Raw genomic sequence first — 20,040 nt, 5'->3', positions numbered from 1 at the left:
GTATAAACTCTACCCTAAAGCCTTTAAGCATTAAATCTTTTGTTTTGAATATTCTTTTAACTCATTTAACTCAGAAATCTGGACTTTATAAAATGCCTGCCCCAGAGACAGGTAGGGGAAGGAAACTGGGGACATTGGTGGCAAGAAATGTGCACTAATAAAGGGTGATGTACATTCCATGACTGAAACTGAACCATGAAAAAAATGTGTAACCATGGTACTTAAATAAAGTGATTTTATGTAGGGCACTTGCCATGCATCAGCTGTCTGGTTTTGACCCCTAGACCCCATTTGGTATCTCAAGCCCCACCGGGAGTTATCCTTGAGTGCAGTGCCTTTAAAATTATATTCTCTTCTTTGATAAAATATATATGTATACGTGTGTGTTTGATATTCTCAGATTTGTTCCTTTTCTCCCAAGTTAATAGCAAGAATTCAAGGGTGAAGAAACACAGAACAAGAAGAAATCTTGAAAAAGAAATCTTTGACTTTTTGTTTCAAAAGAGCATTTTGACACATAAGATTATACTGTAGTTTATCTGAGTAATTCTTTTGAGAAAAGGCATCATTCTAGAGTTGTATGGTCCAGTACAGTAGTCAGTCATCAAAGCATTACTGTTGAGCATTCAAAATGAAGTATACTGAATTAAAATATGCTGTGGGTTAGAAATGCAGCACAGAGGGAAAGCACTTGCTTTGCATGCATAAAAAAAGCCCTGATACTACAAACACAAAAATTTTTTAGCACACAATGTATCCTAAATTTTATAAACTACTACCAAATAAAGAACGGTAACATATTTCCTTAATAATTATTAATATTAATTGCATATTAAGAAATAATATTTGAGTATCATAGGTTCCGTATAAATATTAATTTTGCCTCTTCCTGTTATTATTGAGGTATCATATTTGCAATAATATTGATATTGCCTTATACATGCATGCTACTATACTACATGTTTTATACTATACATGCTACACCATGTCCACCATTAATATTTAAAGTGGTAAGACTTCTCCAACTTTATCACAAGGTCCGTGCTATATCTCCATCTATCCCAATTAGCTTCCTCAGTTTTCAGTTCTAGAATTTGTTTCCACTGATGACTCTCTACTCCATTTTTCTTTTATTTTTTTCTTTTAAATCTTTATTTTATTTGACTTCTCACTAACAAGTGACAAGCTAATCCTTTTGTTATCTACCACTTCTCTTTTTTTAGTAATAATTTCTTTAAGACCTGTGTTTACAATAATATTTATAGTTGAGGGTTTCAGTCATCAAATGAACACTACCTTTCACCAGTGTTGCTTTGCTGCCATGAATGTTCCCTATTTCCCTCTATTCACACTTCTTGCCTGTCTTTGGGACAGGCATTCTATTTCTATCTCTCACTATCATTGTCATGGAAGTTGTTAGTGCAGTTATTTTTCTAACTGCGCTCACCCCGTTTTGTGTTAGCTTCATATCATGGACTGGTTCTTCCAGCCCACATCTATATTTTTTCTAGGTATTATTACCATAATTTTTTGTTTTGTTTTGTTTTGTTTTGTTTTGAGGCCATACCTGGTGATGCTCAGGGGTTACTCCTGGCTATGTGCTCAGAAATTGCTCCTGGCTTGGGGGACCATATGGGATGCTGGGGATCGAACCAAGGTCCATCCTGGGTTAGCCACGTGAAAGGCAAATGCCCTACTGCTGTACTATCGCTCCAGCCCCAATTTTTATTTTTTTTAAATCCTGGAGGTGAGTGAGACTATTCTGTGTCTATCTCTCTCCCTCTGACTCATTTCACTCAGCATGATCGTCTCCATGCCCATCCATGTATAGGCAAATTTCATGACTTCATTTTTCCTAACAGCTACATAGTATCACAGTTTCTTTAGCCACTCATCTGTTGTTGAGCATCTGGGTTGTTTCCAGATTCTGGCTATTGTAAATAGCACTGCAGTAAGTATAGGCATGCATAGGACTTTTGTTTTTTTGATTTTAACCAAAGTGGATTACAAATCTTTCACAGTAATATTTTAGGTACATAGTGATAGTGAATCAGGAGCGTTCCCACCACCAATATTGTCCTCCCTCCACTCCTGATCCCAGCATGCATTTTTATATTGTGTTTTTGTGTTTCTAGGTTATATCCCTAGGAGTAGTATTGCAGATAATATGGGAGTGAATTTTCACTTTTTTTGAGGAATATCCATATTATTATACAGAAAGATTGGACTAGATGGCATTCCCACTAACAGTGAATGAGAGTTCCTTTCTCACCACATCCACACCAGCATTGATTGCTCTTGTTCTTTGTGATGTATACCAGTCTCTGGTGTGAGTTGATACCTCATCGTTTTTTTTAATTTGCATCCATTTTTTTCCCATGAACCATTTTTTCATATGCCTCTTCACCATCTGTATTTCTTCTTTGAGGAAATGTCTGTGCATTTCTTCTCCCCATTCTTTGATGGGATTAGATGTTTTTTCCTGTTAAGTTCTATCAGTACCTTGTATATCTTAGACATTAGCACCTTATCTGATGGGTATTGAGTGAATAGTTTCTCACATTCTATGGGTGACCTTTGTACCCTAGACTGTTTACTTTGAAGTGCAGAAGCTTCTCGGTTTGATGTAATTTCATTTATTTATTTCTGCTTCCACTTGTTTGGACAGTTGTATTTACTCCTCGAAGATGCCTTTTTTTTTTTTTTTTTTTGTGGTTTTTGGGTCACACCCGGCAGTGCTCAGGGGTTATTCCTGGCTCCAGGCTCAGAAATTGCTCCTGGCAGGCACGGGAGGACCATATATGGGACGCCGGGATTCGAACCGATGACCTCCTGCATGAGAGGCAAATGCCTTACCTCCATGCTATCTCTCCGGCCCCTCGAAGATGCCTTTAATTTCAATGTCATGGAGTGTTTTGCCTACATTTTCTTCTGTGTATCTTAGAGTTTGATGTCTGATATCAAGGTCTTTAATCCATTTTGATTTGACCTTTGTGCATGTCATTAATGAGAGGTCTGAGTTCACTTTTTTGCATGTTATTAACCAGTTTTCCCTACATCGTTATTTGTAGAAGCTTTCTTTGTTCTAATTTTTATTGCTTGCTCCTGTTTCAAAGAGTAATTTATCATACAATAGCAAATCAATCTAATACTGTTCAAATATGTACCATTAATTTGAGGGTCTATCTTTATTCAAGTATCTTGTTTTAATATCTGCTTTGTAGTACATTGTAAAGTTGGGGAAAGCTATCCCTCCCATCTTTTTTCCCCAATGATTGCTTTAGCTACTTGTGACATTTATTGTTCCAAATGAATTTCAGGAGTGTTTGATTCACTTCTTTGAAAAATGTGCTGAATATTCTTTATAGTGGTAATCTATTCCCAATCCTTGAGCTAGGCATGTTTCCATTTCCTTATGTCCTCTTTTATTTCTTGAAGCAGTGATTTGTAGTTTTCTTTGTATAGGTCTTTCACCTATTAAGTTGACTTGTAGGTATTTGATATTCTGAGGCACAATTGTAAATGAGATTTTTTGTTTACTATCTCTTTTTTTCCCTTTCATTATGTGTATATAGAAATGTCATGAATACTTGCTTATTAATTTTGTTGCCTGCCACTTTACTATATAAATTTATTGTTGCTAGAAGCTTTTGGTACAATGTTTAGGGTTTTCTAAATATAGAATTATTTCATAGTAAAACACTAAAATTTGCTTTCTTCCTTTTCTGTCTGGATGCTCTTGATATATTTATATTGCGTAATTGCTATGGCAAGTACTTCCAGTATCATATGGAATCAAAGTGGTGAGATGAAACAAACTCGTCTTGTGCCAGATCTTAGAGGAAAGCCTTTTAGTTTTTTCTCATTGAGTATAATGTTTTCCATAGGCTTGTGGTAAGTGGCCTTGAATTTTTTTATCCTCCACCCCCCTTTTTTTTTTGGCCTTGAATATTTTAAGAAAATTTCTAACAACATTTTATTGAGGTTTTTGGTTTGTTTGTCACACCCGATGGTGCTTAGGGGTTACTCCTGACTCTGCACTCAGAAATTGCTCCTAGCAGGCACGTGGGACCATATGGGATGCCAGGATTTGAATCAAAGTCCATCTGGGGTTTGAATGCAAGGCAAACACCCTACCTCTTTGCTATCTCTCCAGCCCCCATTTTTTATTGAGTTTTTATCTTGAATGAATGCTGGACTTATCCAAATGCATTCTCTGTATCTTTTGATATGATCACATGATTTTTTTGTTTTATTGATTGTTATATTGATTGACTTGAGTGTATTAAAATTTTGCATCTTTGCATCCCTGGGATGAATTCTATTTGGTCCTGGTCCATGTATGACCTTTTTGATAAGCTGTTGGATTCTACTTGCTAGTACTTATTTGAATGTCAGGATATGTCCTGTAAGTCTCTTTTTTAATGATGTTTCTGTCTATTTTTGTATCAGTATGGTGTTAGCTTCATAGAAACTATTTGGGAGTATTTCTGGTTTGTTTGTTTGTTTCAGTTTTCTAGAAGAGCCTGAAAAGGATTGGCAATAGGTCCTTTTTATTTATTTTGTTTTGTTTTGTTTGTTTTTTGGGGCCACACCCAGGGATGCTCAGGAGTTACTTCTGGCTATGCACTCAGAAATCGCTCCTGGCTTGGGGGATCATATGGAATGCTAGGGGATCAAACCGCTATCTGTCCTAGGCTGGCGCTGGCAAGACAGACACATTACCACTCTGCATCACTGCTCTGGCTCCAATAGGTTTTTTTTTAAAAGCTCGAAAGAATTCACTAGTGAATCCAATTGGGTCTCCAGAACTCCCATCTTCAGTTTGTTTCATCATTGTGATTTTGAAGCATGGTGATATTTCTTATGTATTGTGTTAGATCTCATTGAATAAATGAATTGTCTGGCTGTGGAGCAAAATGGAATGCTTTTCTTGCAAGACATTGATCTTGCCTTCATTGCTGATTTTTTTCATGGCCCAAGCTCTGTTTACTTCATAGCCTACTCTTCTCGTGAAGTGCTGGTCTAGGAAATATAAAATTACACCTGTAACTGACATTGTTTTTATACTGTCCAGTGCTGCAACAGTGTTTGGTTAATTTTTAGGTACTGTAAAGAAGAAATAAGTATTTGTGAGCATTAATAAGGGAAAAAGAAAAGAAGCAAAATAGGAAAGCCTAGCCAAATAAAAGTTTAATTTTTCTCCTCTAAGTGCAGGGAGGCAAGGCATTGACAATGGGCTTAATATGTAAAAAAAAAAAAAAACAAAAAAAAAACCTATGGTCCCTGAGCTCTACCAGGAGTGACCCCTAAACATAGAGCAATGAGTAATCCTTGAGCATAGCTTGGTATGGACCAAAAATCAAAACAAAACAAAACAAAAAAATCCAAGGGCCCGAGGAGTAGTTAAGGGATTCAGAAACTTGATTTGCATGCTAACCTTGGTTTTAATACACTCCTGAATAACTCCAGGGTCACTCCTCTGAACAGAACAACTTCTTTTGTCTGCACAGGAATTTAGGACCAGTATGTGGTGATTATTTGGAGGACTAGAGACAGTATACTTACTATATCCAACTAGACAGTGTAACTCCACAAATCATAATAATCTTATTTTTTCTTTTGTCAGAACCAAAGCTTGGAGCTGGTATATACTTTACCAAGAACCTCAAATGTGTGATGCACAAAACTAAGGAAACATCTGTCAAAGACAAGCTGATCTATATTTTTGAAGCTGAAGTTCTCACTGGTTCTTCCTGCAAGGGTCATCCATCAAACATTGTTGCCCCACCACTACATCCTGGAGACATTGACAGCCATGATAGTGTGGTTGACATTGTCTCCAGCCCTGAAACTTTTGTTATTTTTAATACTATGCAGGCTCTTCCCAAGTATTTATGGACTTGCGCCCAGGATTATGTACAACCACAGAGCACAATGCTCTCTTCTCAACATCTATCAAATGTATTTTCAAGTGGCATCCATGTTTATCAGACACAATTTAAGGGCCCCTCTCCATATCAGGCTTTGAGGGGATTTCCAAGGGGAAGTTCTGTTGATTACCCTCCATATCATTTAAACAAATAGCATAGCCTTGGTTTGGAGCAACTAATGATCATCAATAATTAAAATAATAATTTGAATGTCAGTAGGTTGTTTTTATAGGCTAATTGAATTATTAAAAGAACTAAACACTTACTAGTATCTTAGTACTTTCATCTCTTGGTGTTGTGGACCTAACTAAAACATTGAAGTCCATTCTTTTTCCTTCAAGTTTTTTTTTCTTTCCTTTACCATATAGTTAACCTAAAATTATTTTCATATGCAACAAGTTTTCTAGTATGTAATCTAAGCTTTTTATCTTCTGGAATTGTACATGAAATATAATTTCCTAGAGAATATGTTACTTTGATCTTATGCAGTAATCTAAATATAAAGTTAAATGTTCTTTAACTCAGAAAAATTCTGTATAATGAAATTATTTGAAATTAAAAATGATCAAAAGTTGGATATCCTATGTGATTCAATCATCACATATATTGTCATTTAAGAATTGGGCAGCCGGGGCTGGAGAGGTGGCTCTAGAGATAAGGTGTCTGCCTTTCAAGCGCTAGCATAGGACGGACCACGGTTTGATCTCCCAGAGTCCCATATGGTCCCCCCAAGCCAGGAGCGATTTCTGAGCACATAGCCAGGATGAACCTCTGAGTGTCAAACGGGTGTGGCCCAAAAACCAAAAAAAAAAAAAAAAATTGGGCAGCCAAATTTTTAATTCTTCAAGTATGTTTGTTACTTTCTTCGTGTTGAAGACAAGATTATAGAAAAAATAAGGCCGAAGAGATAGCATGGAGGTAAGGTGTTTGCCTTGCATGCAGAAAGATGGTGGTTTGAATTCTGGTATCCCATATGGTTCCCTGAGCCTGCCAGAGTGATTTCTGAGTGTAGAGCCAGGAGTAACCCTTGAGTGCTGCCAAGTATGAACCAAAAATGAAAAAATATAAGATTATAGAAAAATATATCTTAAGTATTTCAGCCTGTATAAGAAGAAAAGTAGTGATGAAAAGTTAACAAGAATAATCAGGTAAAATTAATTTTTTGAAAAATTTAAGTGGAAGATAGATATATTAAACCAATAAAGAAGTTGGAATGGGGCCCGGAGAGATAGCACAGCGGTGTTTGCCTTGCAAGCAGCAGATCCAGGACCAAAGGTGGTTGGTTTGAATCCTGGTGTCCCATATGGTCCCCCATGCCTGCCAGGAGCTATTTCTGAGCAGACAACCAGGAGTAACCCCTGAGCACCATTGGGTGTGGCCCAAAAACCAAAAAAAAAAAAAAAAAAGAAGTTGGAATGAAGGAGTAGAGGAAGCCTCATACCTCAGTCCTGGAGCATTGGGGAACACAGGTCTGGAAGCAACTATGACACAGGACATAATCCATGCAACGTTAGAGAGATACAGCAGGTTCAGGAACTTCCACCACAAGATATCTGCAAGTAGACAAAAGATACCAGTAGGCAGACAGGCTAGCTATGGAAGTGAAACCACCAGCAGTCTCTCTGAACCGAGTCTTTATTGGGAAGAGTAGGACCACCAAAATGGGTGGAGAAAAGTAAGGGGTAGAGGACCAGTCCAGAGGTACTTTCAGTTGATGAGGGACAAGCACAAGCAAAGAAGAATTATTCTGACTAGAGTAAAAACTTCAACACAAAGGCTTACTAAGTAAATTGAAATTATGATGAAGTCTGAGATTTAAGTGAACGTAGTGAACGGGGAACTGAGTTAGAAGAGTATTTTATGCAGATAAAATAATCTGAATTTACTGTGATTATTCCCAAATTTGGCTTCAAATTTTTGAAGTAAAGAGAACTAATTGCACCATGCATTCCTTACCTATTTTCTTTTTCTTTGTTTGTTTGTTTTGGGGACATACCTGGTGATGGTCAGGGGGTTACTCCTGGCTCTGCACTCAGAAATCATTTTTTGGGGGACCATATGGGATACCTGGGGATCAAACCACAGTTTGTCCTATGCTTGCACATGCAAGGCAAACTACTCACACCCTGTACCACAGTTCCGGCCACCTTGCCTATTTTCAATGACATTTATCTTTATACTTCCTACCTTTCCTGACCCTTATACCCTCAAACTTTTGCAAAGACAATTTATTATGTTACATTAACCTTCCTTCTTAAAACAAGAATACTTATTGTCTCAACTGGCATTGTCCTTGCATTGATAAGAGATAAGAGAGTCCTTGCCATTGACCTCTTGCTTGAAAGGGCCCCATTTTGGACTTCATATTGTACCATTTACCGTAGGTGAAGATTCTACAAAATTAAAAGAATGAATGCATTTGGAGTTTCGACATTCTCACTTTCATACCCCCTTATAGAGTATCTAAAAACTCCAAATTAATATCTTCAAGACTACTTTGAGGGCCTGCTTTGACTCTTGTTCAGTCTTCCCAACAACTGGTAGACTGTGTAAGAGTAATCGATATGAATGACCAAGAGTGACAACAGAATGTAACTTGCCCTATGGAAACCTGTGTCTGAAATTTGATCTGTAGTTAAATGTAAGAGTACAGATTAGAAAAATCTTGTATAACTCTGATGAAACACTGAAGCCTGACACATCTATCTGGACCGTCAATCTTCTGTGTGGCATCTGCGGGCCTGATTTTCTGTGTGTGTGTGTCTTCATTTGCGGATGGCTAGCCTTCCCTGGAGGTGAGTTTTTCTGCCCAGAAAGGGAGGGACTAGAGGAGCGAGGCCATTCCACTTTGCTACACGGCCACGCATATCATTTAGCCAATGAATACAGCCACAACACGTAGAAAACCCCACAATACAAGTGTGGCAATAGGGAAGCAACACAGGACAGCACCAGACATAGAGAATGAAGATGGCAACTCTGATGCCCGGAACATGGCCAACCAACTAGTCAGTCTCTCAGATAAGGAGTTTAGTGTCACAATATGGAAGATGTTCACAGAACTCAAAGAAAGTAAAGAAGAGAACACTAATAAGAATCAAGAGAATATGAAGATCGAAATCAGAAAACTCCAAACTGAAATTTCAGGTCAAATAACAGGTCTGAAAAACTCAGTAGATGAATTGAAGAAAAAAATGGATGAGCTTTCCCACAGGTTAACAGCAGCTGAGAATAGAATTGGTACACTGGAAGATTTGATGAATAACAACTCCATACAGCAGAAGAGATTGGAAAAAAGCCTTAAAGCAAATAATCAAACAATGGAAAAATTACTCAAAGAATGGGAACAGATGAAAATAGAAGTCGATGAAAAGCTCAACAGAAACAACTTAAGAATCATTAAAGTCCCAGAGACCCAGGAAGAAAATCTCCAGGAGGAATCAACGGTCAAGAACATCATTAAAGAGAAACTACCAGAGCTAAAGAATACATGTGATCAAATCCTGCATGCCTGAAGAGTACCAATAAAAGAGACCCCAGGAAAAAAACAGCCCAAGACACATCCTAGTCACAATGACAAATCCCACAGATAGAGACAGAATTCTGAAGGCAGCAAGATCAAAAAGAGAAATTACATTTAAGGGAATATCTTTGAGATTTACAGCAGACCTATCACCAGAAACACTCAAGACCAGAAAGCAGTTGGTGGGACATAGTGACAAAACTCAATGAAATAAATGCTTCGCCTAGAATACTGCACCCAGCAAAACTCACTTTCAGATTTGAAGAAACAATACATGGCTTCACAGACAAACAACAGCTCAGAAACTTTACAGACTCAAAACCAGTCTTTAAAAAAAAAAAAAAAACTGGGCCGGAGAGATAGCATGGAGGTAAGGCGTTTGCCTTTCATGCAGAAGGTCATCGGTTCAAATCCCGGCATCCCATATGGTCCCCCGTGCCTGCCAGGAGCAATTTCTGAGCATGGAGCCAGGAGTAACCCCTGAGCACTGCCGGGTGTGACCCAAAAACCACAAAAAAAAAAAACAAAAAAACTGAAAGACTTACTTTAAGACATGAATGACAGACACACCAAATTTCGATAGAAAGATGGCACTAGGGCCCGGAGAGATAGCACAGCAGTGTTTGCCTTGCAAGCAGCCGATCCAGGACCAAAGGTGGTTGGTTCGAATCCCGGTGTCCCATATGGTCCCCCTTGCCTGCCAGGAGCTATTTCTGAGCAGACAGCCAGGAGTAACCCCTGAGCACCGTCGGGTGTGGCCCAAAAACAAAACAAAACGAAAAGATGGCACTAAATCCCAGGACAAATCTTTCTCTCAATGTCAATGGACTAAATGCACCAGTTAAGAGACACATAGTAGGGGCCTGGAGAGATAGCACAGCGGCGTTTGCCTTGCAAGCAGCCGATCCAGGACTAAAGGTGGTTGGTTCAAATCCTGGTGTCCCATATGGTCCCCCGTGCCTGCCAGGAGCTATTTCTGAGCAGACAGCCAGGAGTAACCACTAAGCACCGCCGGGTGTGGCCCAAAAACAAAACAAACAAACAAACAAACAAACAAAAAAAAGAGACACAGAGTAGCTAAATGGATAAAAAAAAAAACTCAATCCAACCTTCTGCTGCCTACAAGAAACACATCTGAATAATCATAAAAAACATAGACTCAAAATAAAAGGCTGGAGGAAAATTATTCAAGCAAACAACACCCATAAAAAAGCTGGAGTGGCCATACTAATATCAGATGATGCAAATTTTATACTCGGGAAAGTTATAAGGGACAAAGATGGACATTTTGTATTAATCAAGGGATATGTACAGCAGGAAGAAATCACTCTCCTAAACATATATGCACCAAATGAGGGGTCAGCAAAATATTTAATACAATTGTTGACAAATCTGAAAAATAATATCAATAACAACACAATAATTGTGGGAGACCTCAACACGGCATTGCCAGCACTTGATAGGTCAACCAGACTGAAACCCAACAAGAACATACTAGACCTGAAAAGAGAAAAGGACGAGAGGCCTACTGGATATATATAGGACACTTCACCCCCAAAAGACAGGTCCTCAGATTAGTGGAATAGGCTTGAATACTCAGAGAATGTTCCCCAGACATGCAATCACCTAATTTTTGATAAAGGAGCAAGAAATCTTAAATGGAGCGAATAAAGCCTCTTCAACAAGTGGTGTTGGCACAACTGGCTAGCCACTTACAAAAAATTGAACTTAGACCCCCAGTTAACATCATGTACGAAGGTAAAATCCAAATAGATGAAAGACCTCGATATCAGACCCAAAACCATAAGATATATAGAACAACACATAGGCAAAACACTCCAGAATATTGAGACTACAAGCATCTTCAAGGAGGAAACTGCACTCTCCAAGCAAGTGAAAGCAGAGATTAACAGATGGGAATTTATTAAGCTGAGAAGTTTCTGCACCTCAAAGGAAATAGCGCCCAGGATACAAGAGCCATCCACTGAGTGGGAGAAACTATTCACCCAATACCCATCAGATAAAGGGCTAATCTCCAAAATATACAAGGCACTGACAGAACTTTACAGTAAAAAAAAATTTAATCCCATCAAAAAATGGGTAGAAGAAATGGACAGACACTTTAACAAAGAAGAAATACAAATGGCCAAAAGACACATGAAAAAATGCTCCACATCACCAATCATCAGGGAGATGCAAATCAAAACAACTATGAGGTACCACCTCACACCACAGAGATTGGCACACATCACAAAGAATGAAAACAAGCAGTGTTGGTGGAGATGTGGAGAGAAAGGAACTCTTAACCACTGCTTGTGGGAATGCCATCTAGTTCAACCTTTATGGAAAAAAATTCCTCCAAAAACTGGAAATCGAGCTCCCTTACAATCCAGCTATACCACTCCTAGGAATATACCCTAGAAACACAAAAATACAATACAAAAATCCTTTCCTTACACCTCTATTCATTGCAGCACTATTTACTATAGCAAGACTCTGGAAACAACCAAGATACCCTTCACCAGATGAATGGCTAAAGAAACTGTGGTACATATACACAATGGAATATTATGCAGCTGTCAGGAGAGATGAAGTCATGAAATTTACCTATATGTGGATGTACATGGAATCTATTATGCTGGGTGAAATAGGTCAGAGAGAGAGAGAGAAAAACACAGAATGGTCTCACTCATCTATGTGTTTTAAGAAAAATGAAAAACATTCTTGCAATAATAATTTTCAGACACAAAAGAGAGAAGGGCTGGAAGTTGCAGCTCACCTCATGAAGCTCACCAGGGATGAGTTAAGTTAGAGAAATAACTACATTTTGAACTATCCTAATAATGAAAATGTATGAGGGAAATTGAAAGCCTGTCTAGAGTACAGGCAGGGGTTGGGTGGGGAGGAGGGAGATTCGGGACATTGCTGTATTGCTGGGGTCTGAACCTGCACAAAGCAAGTACCTTATTGATCTGTGTGGGCTGCATACAAAGCAAGTACCTTATTGACTATGCTATCCCTTCATTGGTTGATTTAATTTAATATCAGTAGTACCTGGTTGATTGGCTCTCTTGAATTGATTTTTTTTTTACTTGCATAGAGGTCCAGAGCCATACCATAGCAGGTAGGGTGTTTGCCTTGCCCATGGCTGACCCTGTTCGATCCCTGGCATCCCATATGGTTCGCTGAGTCTGCCAGGAGTGATTTGAGAGCATAGGATTAACCCCTGAAATATGCTGAATGTGGCCCCCAAATAAAAAAATAACAAAATTCTTACTTATTTAAATATACACAATTAAAATATGTAATCATTAAAAAAAAGTTATGGGGCCAGAGTGATAGCACAGTGGTAGGGCATTTGCCTTGTATGCAGCTGACCTGGGATGGACCCGGATTCAATCTCCAACATCCCATATGGTCCCCGGAGCCTGCTAAGAGCGATTTCTGAGCACAGAGCCAGGAGTAACCCCTGAGTACCACCAGGTGTGCCACCCCCATAAAAAAACAAAAAACAAAATAAAAGTTAAATTGTATATCAAAGGGCAATTATGTTTTTAGGGGCTGCAGAAATAATATAACCTTGTGCAGAGCAAACCCAAGTTTGATCCCTGTTATCCCAGATAATCCCCCAAGCATTATCAGGAGCTATTCTTGAGTCCAGAGTGGGGTGAGCCCAGAGCATCACCAATATGGTCCCCCAAAGATTTTTTATAACATTATTTGCCTAATTAGCCTCTTTTTAGTATTAGTTGATGCTTTTAACTAATCCTTTTGTTTTTGAGTGACATCTGTCAGTGTACCTGCAAATCTATCAGTGTGTGAGAATGGGAAAGTGGGGTTTTACTCTCTGCAGTGCTGTAGGCAGTATGTGGAGTCCATAATTAAACCAGGTCTTGCAAGTAAAGTATGTTCAAATTGAGCGGTCTCTCTCTGCGTGTAACTAGTGTTGTTATTTTAAGAAGTAACATTATGTAACTGAAATAAAATTGAAAACTATAGACTAGATAATTAGCACTTTTCTGGATAAGGCCCTTGTCTTGCAAGCAATATACCCTAGTTCAGTGGTCGGCAACCTGGGGCTCGCGAGCCACATGTGGCTCTTTACACTTTTAATTTGGCTCTTCTGTGTGCCCGGTGGTCGCTCCAGGAGTCAGGACTCTGTTCCTAGCCTTTGTCAGTGTGCAGCCCCTGCGGCCAGCTCCAAGAGTGTAAGATGATACCCAGTATCAACCCTAAACAAAGGTGTTCCCCCAACATTATCCTTTTTTAAACCTCTTCCTTTGATATGTAAAAGTTCACTGAATTTGTATTTTTATCTCTCTTGACCTGAAGCCTCCTGGTATTGGGAATTGGTTTTAATAAAAAAAGAGGAATTTTAGCTTTTTGGGCTCAAGGCAGAGAGTACAAGGTAAAAGGCCATGGACTCCATGATCATCCTTTCCTGGCTAGCTTGGTTTGTTATTTCTTTTCTGCTACCCTGTTTCTTCAGACCAGGTTGGGTGGGGTTTAGAAATACAGTGCCTGGAGTGATCTTAAAACACATATTTTATTTTGCACAAGAGTGGGCATCAGGGGCCGGAGAGATAGCACAGAGGCGTTTGCCTTGCAAGCAACCAATCCAGGACCTAAGGTGGTTGGTTTGAATCCCGTCGTCCCATATATAGTCCCCTGTGCCTGCCAGGAGCTATTTCTAAGCAAACAGCAAGAAGTAACCCCTGAGCACAGCCGGGTATGGCCCAAAAAAAAAAAAAAAAAAAAAAGAGTGGGCATCTTCCATGAAGGGATTCTCAATACAGAGTTTTCTTTTCCGCAGATTCTCATGTTCAGAGTACTCATGATTAAAGTTGTGAGCTAATGTCCTTAAATGCTGTTTTTCATATTGATTATGACTTTCTGCATAATATAAGTGCCAATCAGAAATTTTTTGCAAGAATGGAAACATTTCAATATCTCCTCAGACACAGCTATCCCAGAATCAGATTCTTTTTTGAACACATCCATCTTATGTCTCACTGTAAAAACTACTTGTGAAAACTCCCTGCAGAGAAATATTAAATTCATAGAGAAAATGAACAGTGTCTACCAAATACACAAGCTTAGCAACCCATTTCTTGTCCAACTGGGGCTGTACAAAGTCAGAGTTAAGCTCTCACAGGAACTGCACTACTTCTTCCCTCTTGCCAACGGTGAGAGAGCACCCTTTCCCTGAACAGCCACTTCACTTCTTCATGGAGAAGATGCTAGTAGTGGGCATTCATACTCTCACCCAGGGTAGTGAATAGCATGGATTTGATTACAATTGTGAATTTCACAAATTATCTTTACTGTGTCGTCTGTCACAGAGTTTAGTTCAGCAGGGAGTTTTTTTTTTAATCCAGTCTATCATACAATGAGTGTATACAATGTACAGGTGTGCAACTTCTGTTTCTTGTGACTACACAAAAACACTGAGTCATAGTGCATCATCTGTACATACATCAACAGATCAGATTATTATTCTGAGTGAAATGAGTCAGAAGGAGAGGTGTAGACACAGAATAATCATTTGTGACATATAAGAATAATAAACTGCAATATGGTAATAATATCTAGAGAAAATAGGGATGAGAAATAGGAGGACTAGTCCATGATAGGAAGCTTGCCATAAAAAGTGGTGATTTCAGTTAGAATAGAGAAAGATACATTATGACATTGATAGTTGGAACTTATCACTCTGGACAAGAACTGGATGCTGAAAATGGGTAAGTGACATGCATGGTACCCTTTAATTAACAATATTGAAAACCACTGTGTCATAAAGGAAATTTTACAAACCTCAGTGTCATAAAGAAAAAGAGAGATAGAGAGAAAAAACCAAAATGCCTGCCCCTGACATAGGCAGAGGGGGTGAAGGGGAAGGAAACAAGGGACATTGGTGGTGGGGAAAGTGCACTGGTGAAGGGTGGTATACATTCTATGATTGAAGCTCAAGTATGAAAAATTTTGAAACAAATATGATTAAATAAAAAATATTTTTAAAATGTTTTAGGCACTCTATCATAATTCCTTTGTGATATATCATGTGCCTTTAACAAAGTGCCGTTTTTGTTTTTGTGTGAATCAGTGGATTCAAAAACTGTATTTCATGGTGGATGTTACTTCACATCTAAATCAGCTTAATCATAAACTACAGGGGAAAGGAAACACAATTTTTCCGATGTTAGAAGTCATTTTGTTTGAAAACAAAGTATCTGTTTTTGCTGAAGATTTTGACAGAGAAACTTTTATTTACCTTCCAAGCCTGTTGAAACATAGCCAAGAAAATAATTCTGATATTGACATTACCTATTTTAAAACAGAACTTTGAAATATAAGGGAAGCTTTTCTCAAGAGGTTTCAGGATTTCAGAAACAGCAAAGCAACGTTGGCCTTTGTTTAAAAAACCTCTGAATGCCACTGTAACAGAATTGAAATTTTCTCCCTTTAATATTGACATTGGCAACTTTGAAATAAAATTTCTGGATTTAAAAACAAAGAACTGGGCTTTTGTTTTTGGGCAAATTTTTGATTACAGTTTTAATTTGCCCAAAAACAAAAGCCCAGGCCCTGATGGATTCACGAATGAATTCTTTCAAACCTTTCAAGAGGAACTACTACCAATCCTGGCCAGGCTCTTTTATGAAATCGAAAAAACAGGAACACTTCCAAATAGCTTTTATGAAGCCAACATCACTTTAATACCAAAACCTGATAGAGATGCTGCCAAAAAAAGAAAATTACAGACCAATATCCCTGATGAACACAGATGCAAAGATCCTCAACAAAATCCTGGCGAACAGGATCCAGTGCCTCATCAAGAAGATCATTCACTTTGATCAAGAAGGTTTCATCCCAGGAATGCAAGGCTGGTTTAACATCCATAAATCTATCAATATAATACACAACATAAACAACAACAAATCACATGGTCATATCAATAGACGCAGAAAAAGCATTTGATAAGGTTCAACACCCATTCTTGATGAAAACTCTCAGCAAGATAGGAATAAAAGGAACCTTTCTCAATATAGTCAAAACCATCTACCAGAAGCCAGTGGCAAATATTAACCTCAATGGAGATAAACTAAAATTCTTCCCTCTAAATTCTGGTACAAGACAAGGCTGTCCTCTCTCACCACTCCTATTCAACATAGTACTGGAAGTACTTGCTATAGCAATTAGGCAAGAAAAAGATATCAAGGGAATCCAGATAGAAAAGGAAGAAGTCAAGCTATCACTGTTTGCAGATGACATGATACTCTACTTAGAAAACCCTAAAGACTCTACCAAAAAGCTTCTAGAAATAATAGATTCATATAGCAAAGTGGCAGGCTACAAAATTAACACACAAAAATCAATGGCCTTTTTATACATAATAATGATAGGGAAGAAATGGACATTAAGAGAACAATCCCATTCACATTAGTGCCACACAAACTCAAATATCTTGGAGTCAACCTGACTAAAGATGTGAAGGATCTATACAAAGAAAACTACAAAACACTGCTCCAAGAAATAAGAGAGGACACACAGAAATGGAAACACATACCTTGCTCATGGATTGGCAGGATCAACATCATTAAAATGGCAATACTTCCAAAAGCATTATACAGATTTAACGCGATTCCTCTGAAGATACCCATGACATTCTTCAAAGAAGTGGATCAAATACTTCTGAAATTCATCTGGAACAACAAACAACCTCAAATAGCTAAAGCACTTCTTGGGAAAAGGAATATGGGAGGCATTACTTTCCCCAATTTTAAGCTGTATTACAAAGCAATAGTTATAAAAACAGCATGGTATTGGAATAAAGACAGACCCTCAGATCAGTGGAATAGGCTTGAGTACTCAGAGAAGGTTCCTCAGACATATAACCACCTAGTTTTTGATAAAGGAGCAAGAGATCCTAATTGGACCAAGGAAAGCCTATTCAACAAGCGGTGTTGGCACAACTGGTTAGCCACTTGCAAAAAAGCGAACTCAGACCCACAGCTAACACCATGTACAAAGGTAAAATCCAAATGGATTAAAGACCTTGATATCAGAACTGAAACTTTAAGGTATATAGAACAACATGTAGGTGAAACACTCCAGGACATTGAGACTAAAGGCATCTTTAAGGAGGAGACAGCACTTTCCAAACAAGTGGAAGCAGAGATAAACAGATGGGACTATATTAAGCTGAGAAGCTTCTGCATCTCAAAGGAAATAGTCCCAGAATACAAAGGCCACCCACTGAGTGGGAGAAATTATTCACCCAATACTCATCAGATAAAGGGCTAATATCCAAAATTTACAAGGTACTGACAGAACTATACAAGAAAAAAAAACAACTAACCCCATCAAAAAATGGGGAGAAGAAATGAACAGACACTTTGAAAAAGAAGAAAGGCAAATGGCCAAAAGGCACATGAAAAGATGCTCAACATCACTAATCGTCAGGGAGATGCAAATCAAAACTACTATGAGGTACCACCTCACGCCACTGAGATTGGCACACATCACAAAAAAGGAAAACAAGCAGTGCTGGCGGGGATGTGGAGAGAAAGGAACTCTTTTTCACTGCTAGTGGGAATGCCATCTAGTACAACCTTTATGGAAAGCAATATGGAGATTCCTTCACAAACTGGAAATTGAGCTTCCATACTATCCAGCTATACCACTCCTAGGAATATACCCAAGGAACACAAAAATACAATACAAAAATCCCTTCCTTACTCCTATATTCATTGCAGTGCTATTTACAATAGCCAGACTCTGGAAACAACCAAGATGCCCTTCAACAGATGAGTGGCTGAAGAAACTGTGGTACATATACACAATGGAATACTATCAGCCATCAGGAGAGATGAAGTCATGGAATTTTCCTATACATGGATGTACATGGAATCTATTATACTGAGTGAAGTAAGTCAGAGGGAGAGAGAAAGACACAGAATGGTTTCACTCATCTATGGGCTTTAAGAAATATGAAAGACATTTTTAACAGTATCTCAGAGACAAGAGAGATGAGGGCTGGTAGGTGCAGATCAGGACATGAAGCTCATCACATAGAGTGATGAGTGCAGTTGGAGAGATGACTACACTGAAAACTATCATAACAATGTGAATGTATGAGGGAAGTAGAAAGGCTGTCTCGAGTACAGGTGTAGGGGGGTGGGGAGGAGGGAGATCTGGGAAATTGGTGGTGGGAATGTTGCACTGGTGAAGGGGGGTGTTCTTTACATGACTGTAATCATACAACTATAATCATGTTTGTAATCACGGTTTTTAAATAAAGATAAAAAAATAAAAAGAAAAAAATAAATAAAAACAAAAAACTGGAGGCCAGCGAGGTGTCACTAGAGGTAAGGTGTCTGCCTTGCAAGTGCTAGCCAAGGAAGGACTGCGGTTCAATCCCCCAAGCCAGGGGCAATTTCTGAGCACTTAGCCAGGAGTAACCCCTGAGCATCAAATGAGTGTGGCCCGAAAAACCAAAAACCAAAACCAAAACAAAACAAAACAAAAAAAAGAACTGTGGAGCTCGAAATTTGAACGTCTTTGTGCTAATTTAGAAAGGTTAGAGAAATGGGGGCCGGGCGGTGGCGCTGGAGGTAAGGTGCCTGCCTTGCCTGCGCTAGCCTAGGACGGACCACGGTTCGATCCCCCGGCGTCCCATATGGTCCCCCAAGAAGCCAGGAGCAACTTCTGAGTGCATAGCCAGGAGTAACCCCTGAGCGTCCCAGGGTGTGGCCCAAAAACCAAAAAAAAAAAAAAAAAAAAAAAAAGAAAGGTTAGAGAAACACAAATGTGAACTTAGTTCACAGCACAAGTGGTCTGCTTTGAAAGACCTGGAGAAGGAAGATATGTTTGATTTTTAACACTTAGAATAGTATTCCTGACTCATATAATCAACTAAAAAAGCTAGCGTTTGCTGTTCTTTCCTTTTTGGGTCTACATATTTATGTGAACAATCATTTTCAAGCATGAATCCTATCAAGAGTAAATTGAGAAATCATCTCATCGTTGAGAACCTGGAATCGTGCCTAAAATTAAAAACAACAACATACAAACCTGACTTAGTAAAACTATCCAAGGAAATGCAAGGCATTGCAATGTTCACATTAGTGTTTGTGACTTTGTCAGTCATTGTCAGGATGTAATTTTCTCTACATTGTAAGGCCAATTTTATGGAATTTAACATTATCAATAAATAATATCATTCTAAAGTTTTTGTTTTATTAGTTGTGTTATTTGTATCCTCCCAACCTATGTGGATACTTGCATGCAGAATATTCTCAATAAAAACTTATTGAAACTAAAAACAGCGTACCATCCTATGTATTTTTGGTTTTAAAATGTGGCTCTTGGGGCCAAAGAGATAGCATGGAGGTAAGGTGTTTGCCTCTCATGCAGAAGTTCTATGGTTCAAATCCCAGCATCCCATATGGTCCTCTGAGTCTGTCAGGAGCAATTTCTGAGCATAGAGCCAGGAGTAACCCCTGAGCACTGCCAAAAACAAACAAAGAAAAACAAAATAAACAAAAAACAAAAAAATGTGGCTCTTAAAATAAATTTCAGTCG

The 20,040-nt window shown here is 38.6% G+C and overlaps 2 protein-coding genes across 2 annotated transcripts in view; one reads left to right on the top strand and one right to left on the bottom strand.

Annotated features, from left to right (window-relative positions):
* Positions 1-6,330, top strand: part of PARP9 (poly(ADP-ribose) polymerase family member 9) — a 30,988-nt gene extending 24,658 nt beyond the window's left edge. Inside the window, exon 7 of the mRNA XM_049785538.1 lies at positions 5,630-6,330. Within this exon, the coding sequence (XP_049641495.1) occupies positions 5,630-6,087 (458 nt within the window). The 3' untranslated portion in view covers positions 6,088-6,330. The remainder of the gene's footprint in view (positions 1-5,629) is intronic.
* FAM162A (family with sequence similarity 162 member A) overlaps positions 1-20,040 on the bottom strand; it is a 497,431-nt gene that overhangs the window by 372,692 nt on the left and 104,699 nt on the right. The gene's annotated exons all lie outside the window — the stretch shown is intronic.

Source organism: Suncus etruscus, chromosome 13, assembly GCF_024139225.1.
Source record: "Suncus etruscus isolate mSunEtr1 chromosome 13, mSunEtr1.pri.cur, whole genome shotgun sequence".
In the NCBI taxonomy this organism is placed as follows: domain Eukaryota; kingdom Metazoa; phylum Chordata; class Mammalia; order Eulipotyphla; family Soricidae; genus Suncus; species Suncus etruscus.
Note: the sequence above shows the minus strand (reverse complement) of the source record. Positions and strands in the feature narration are given on the sequence as shown.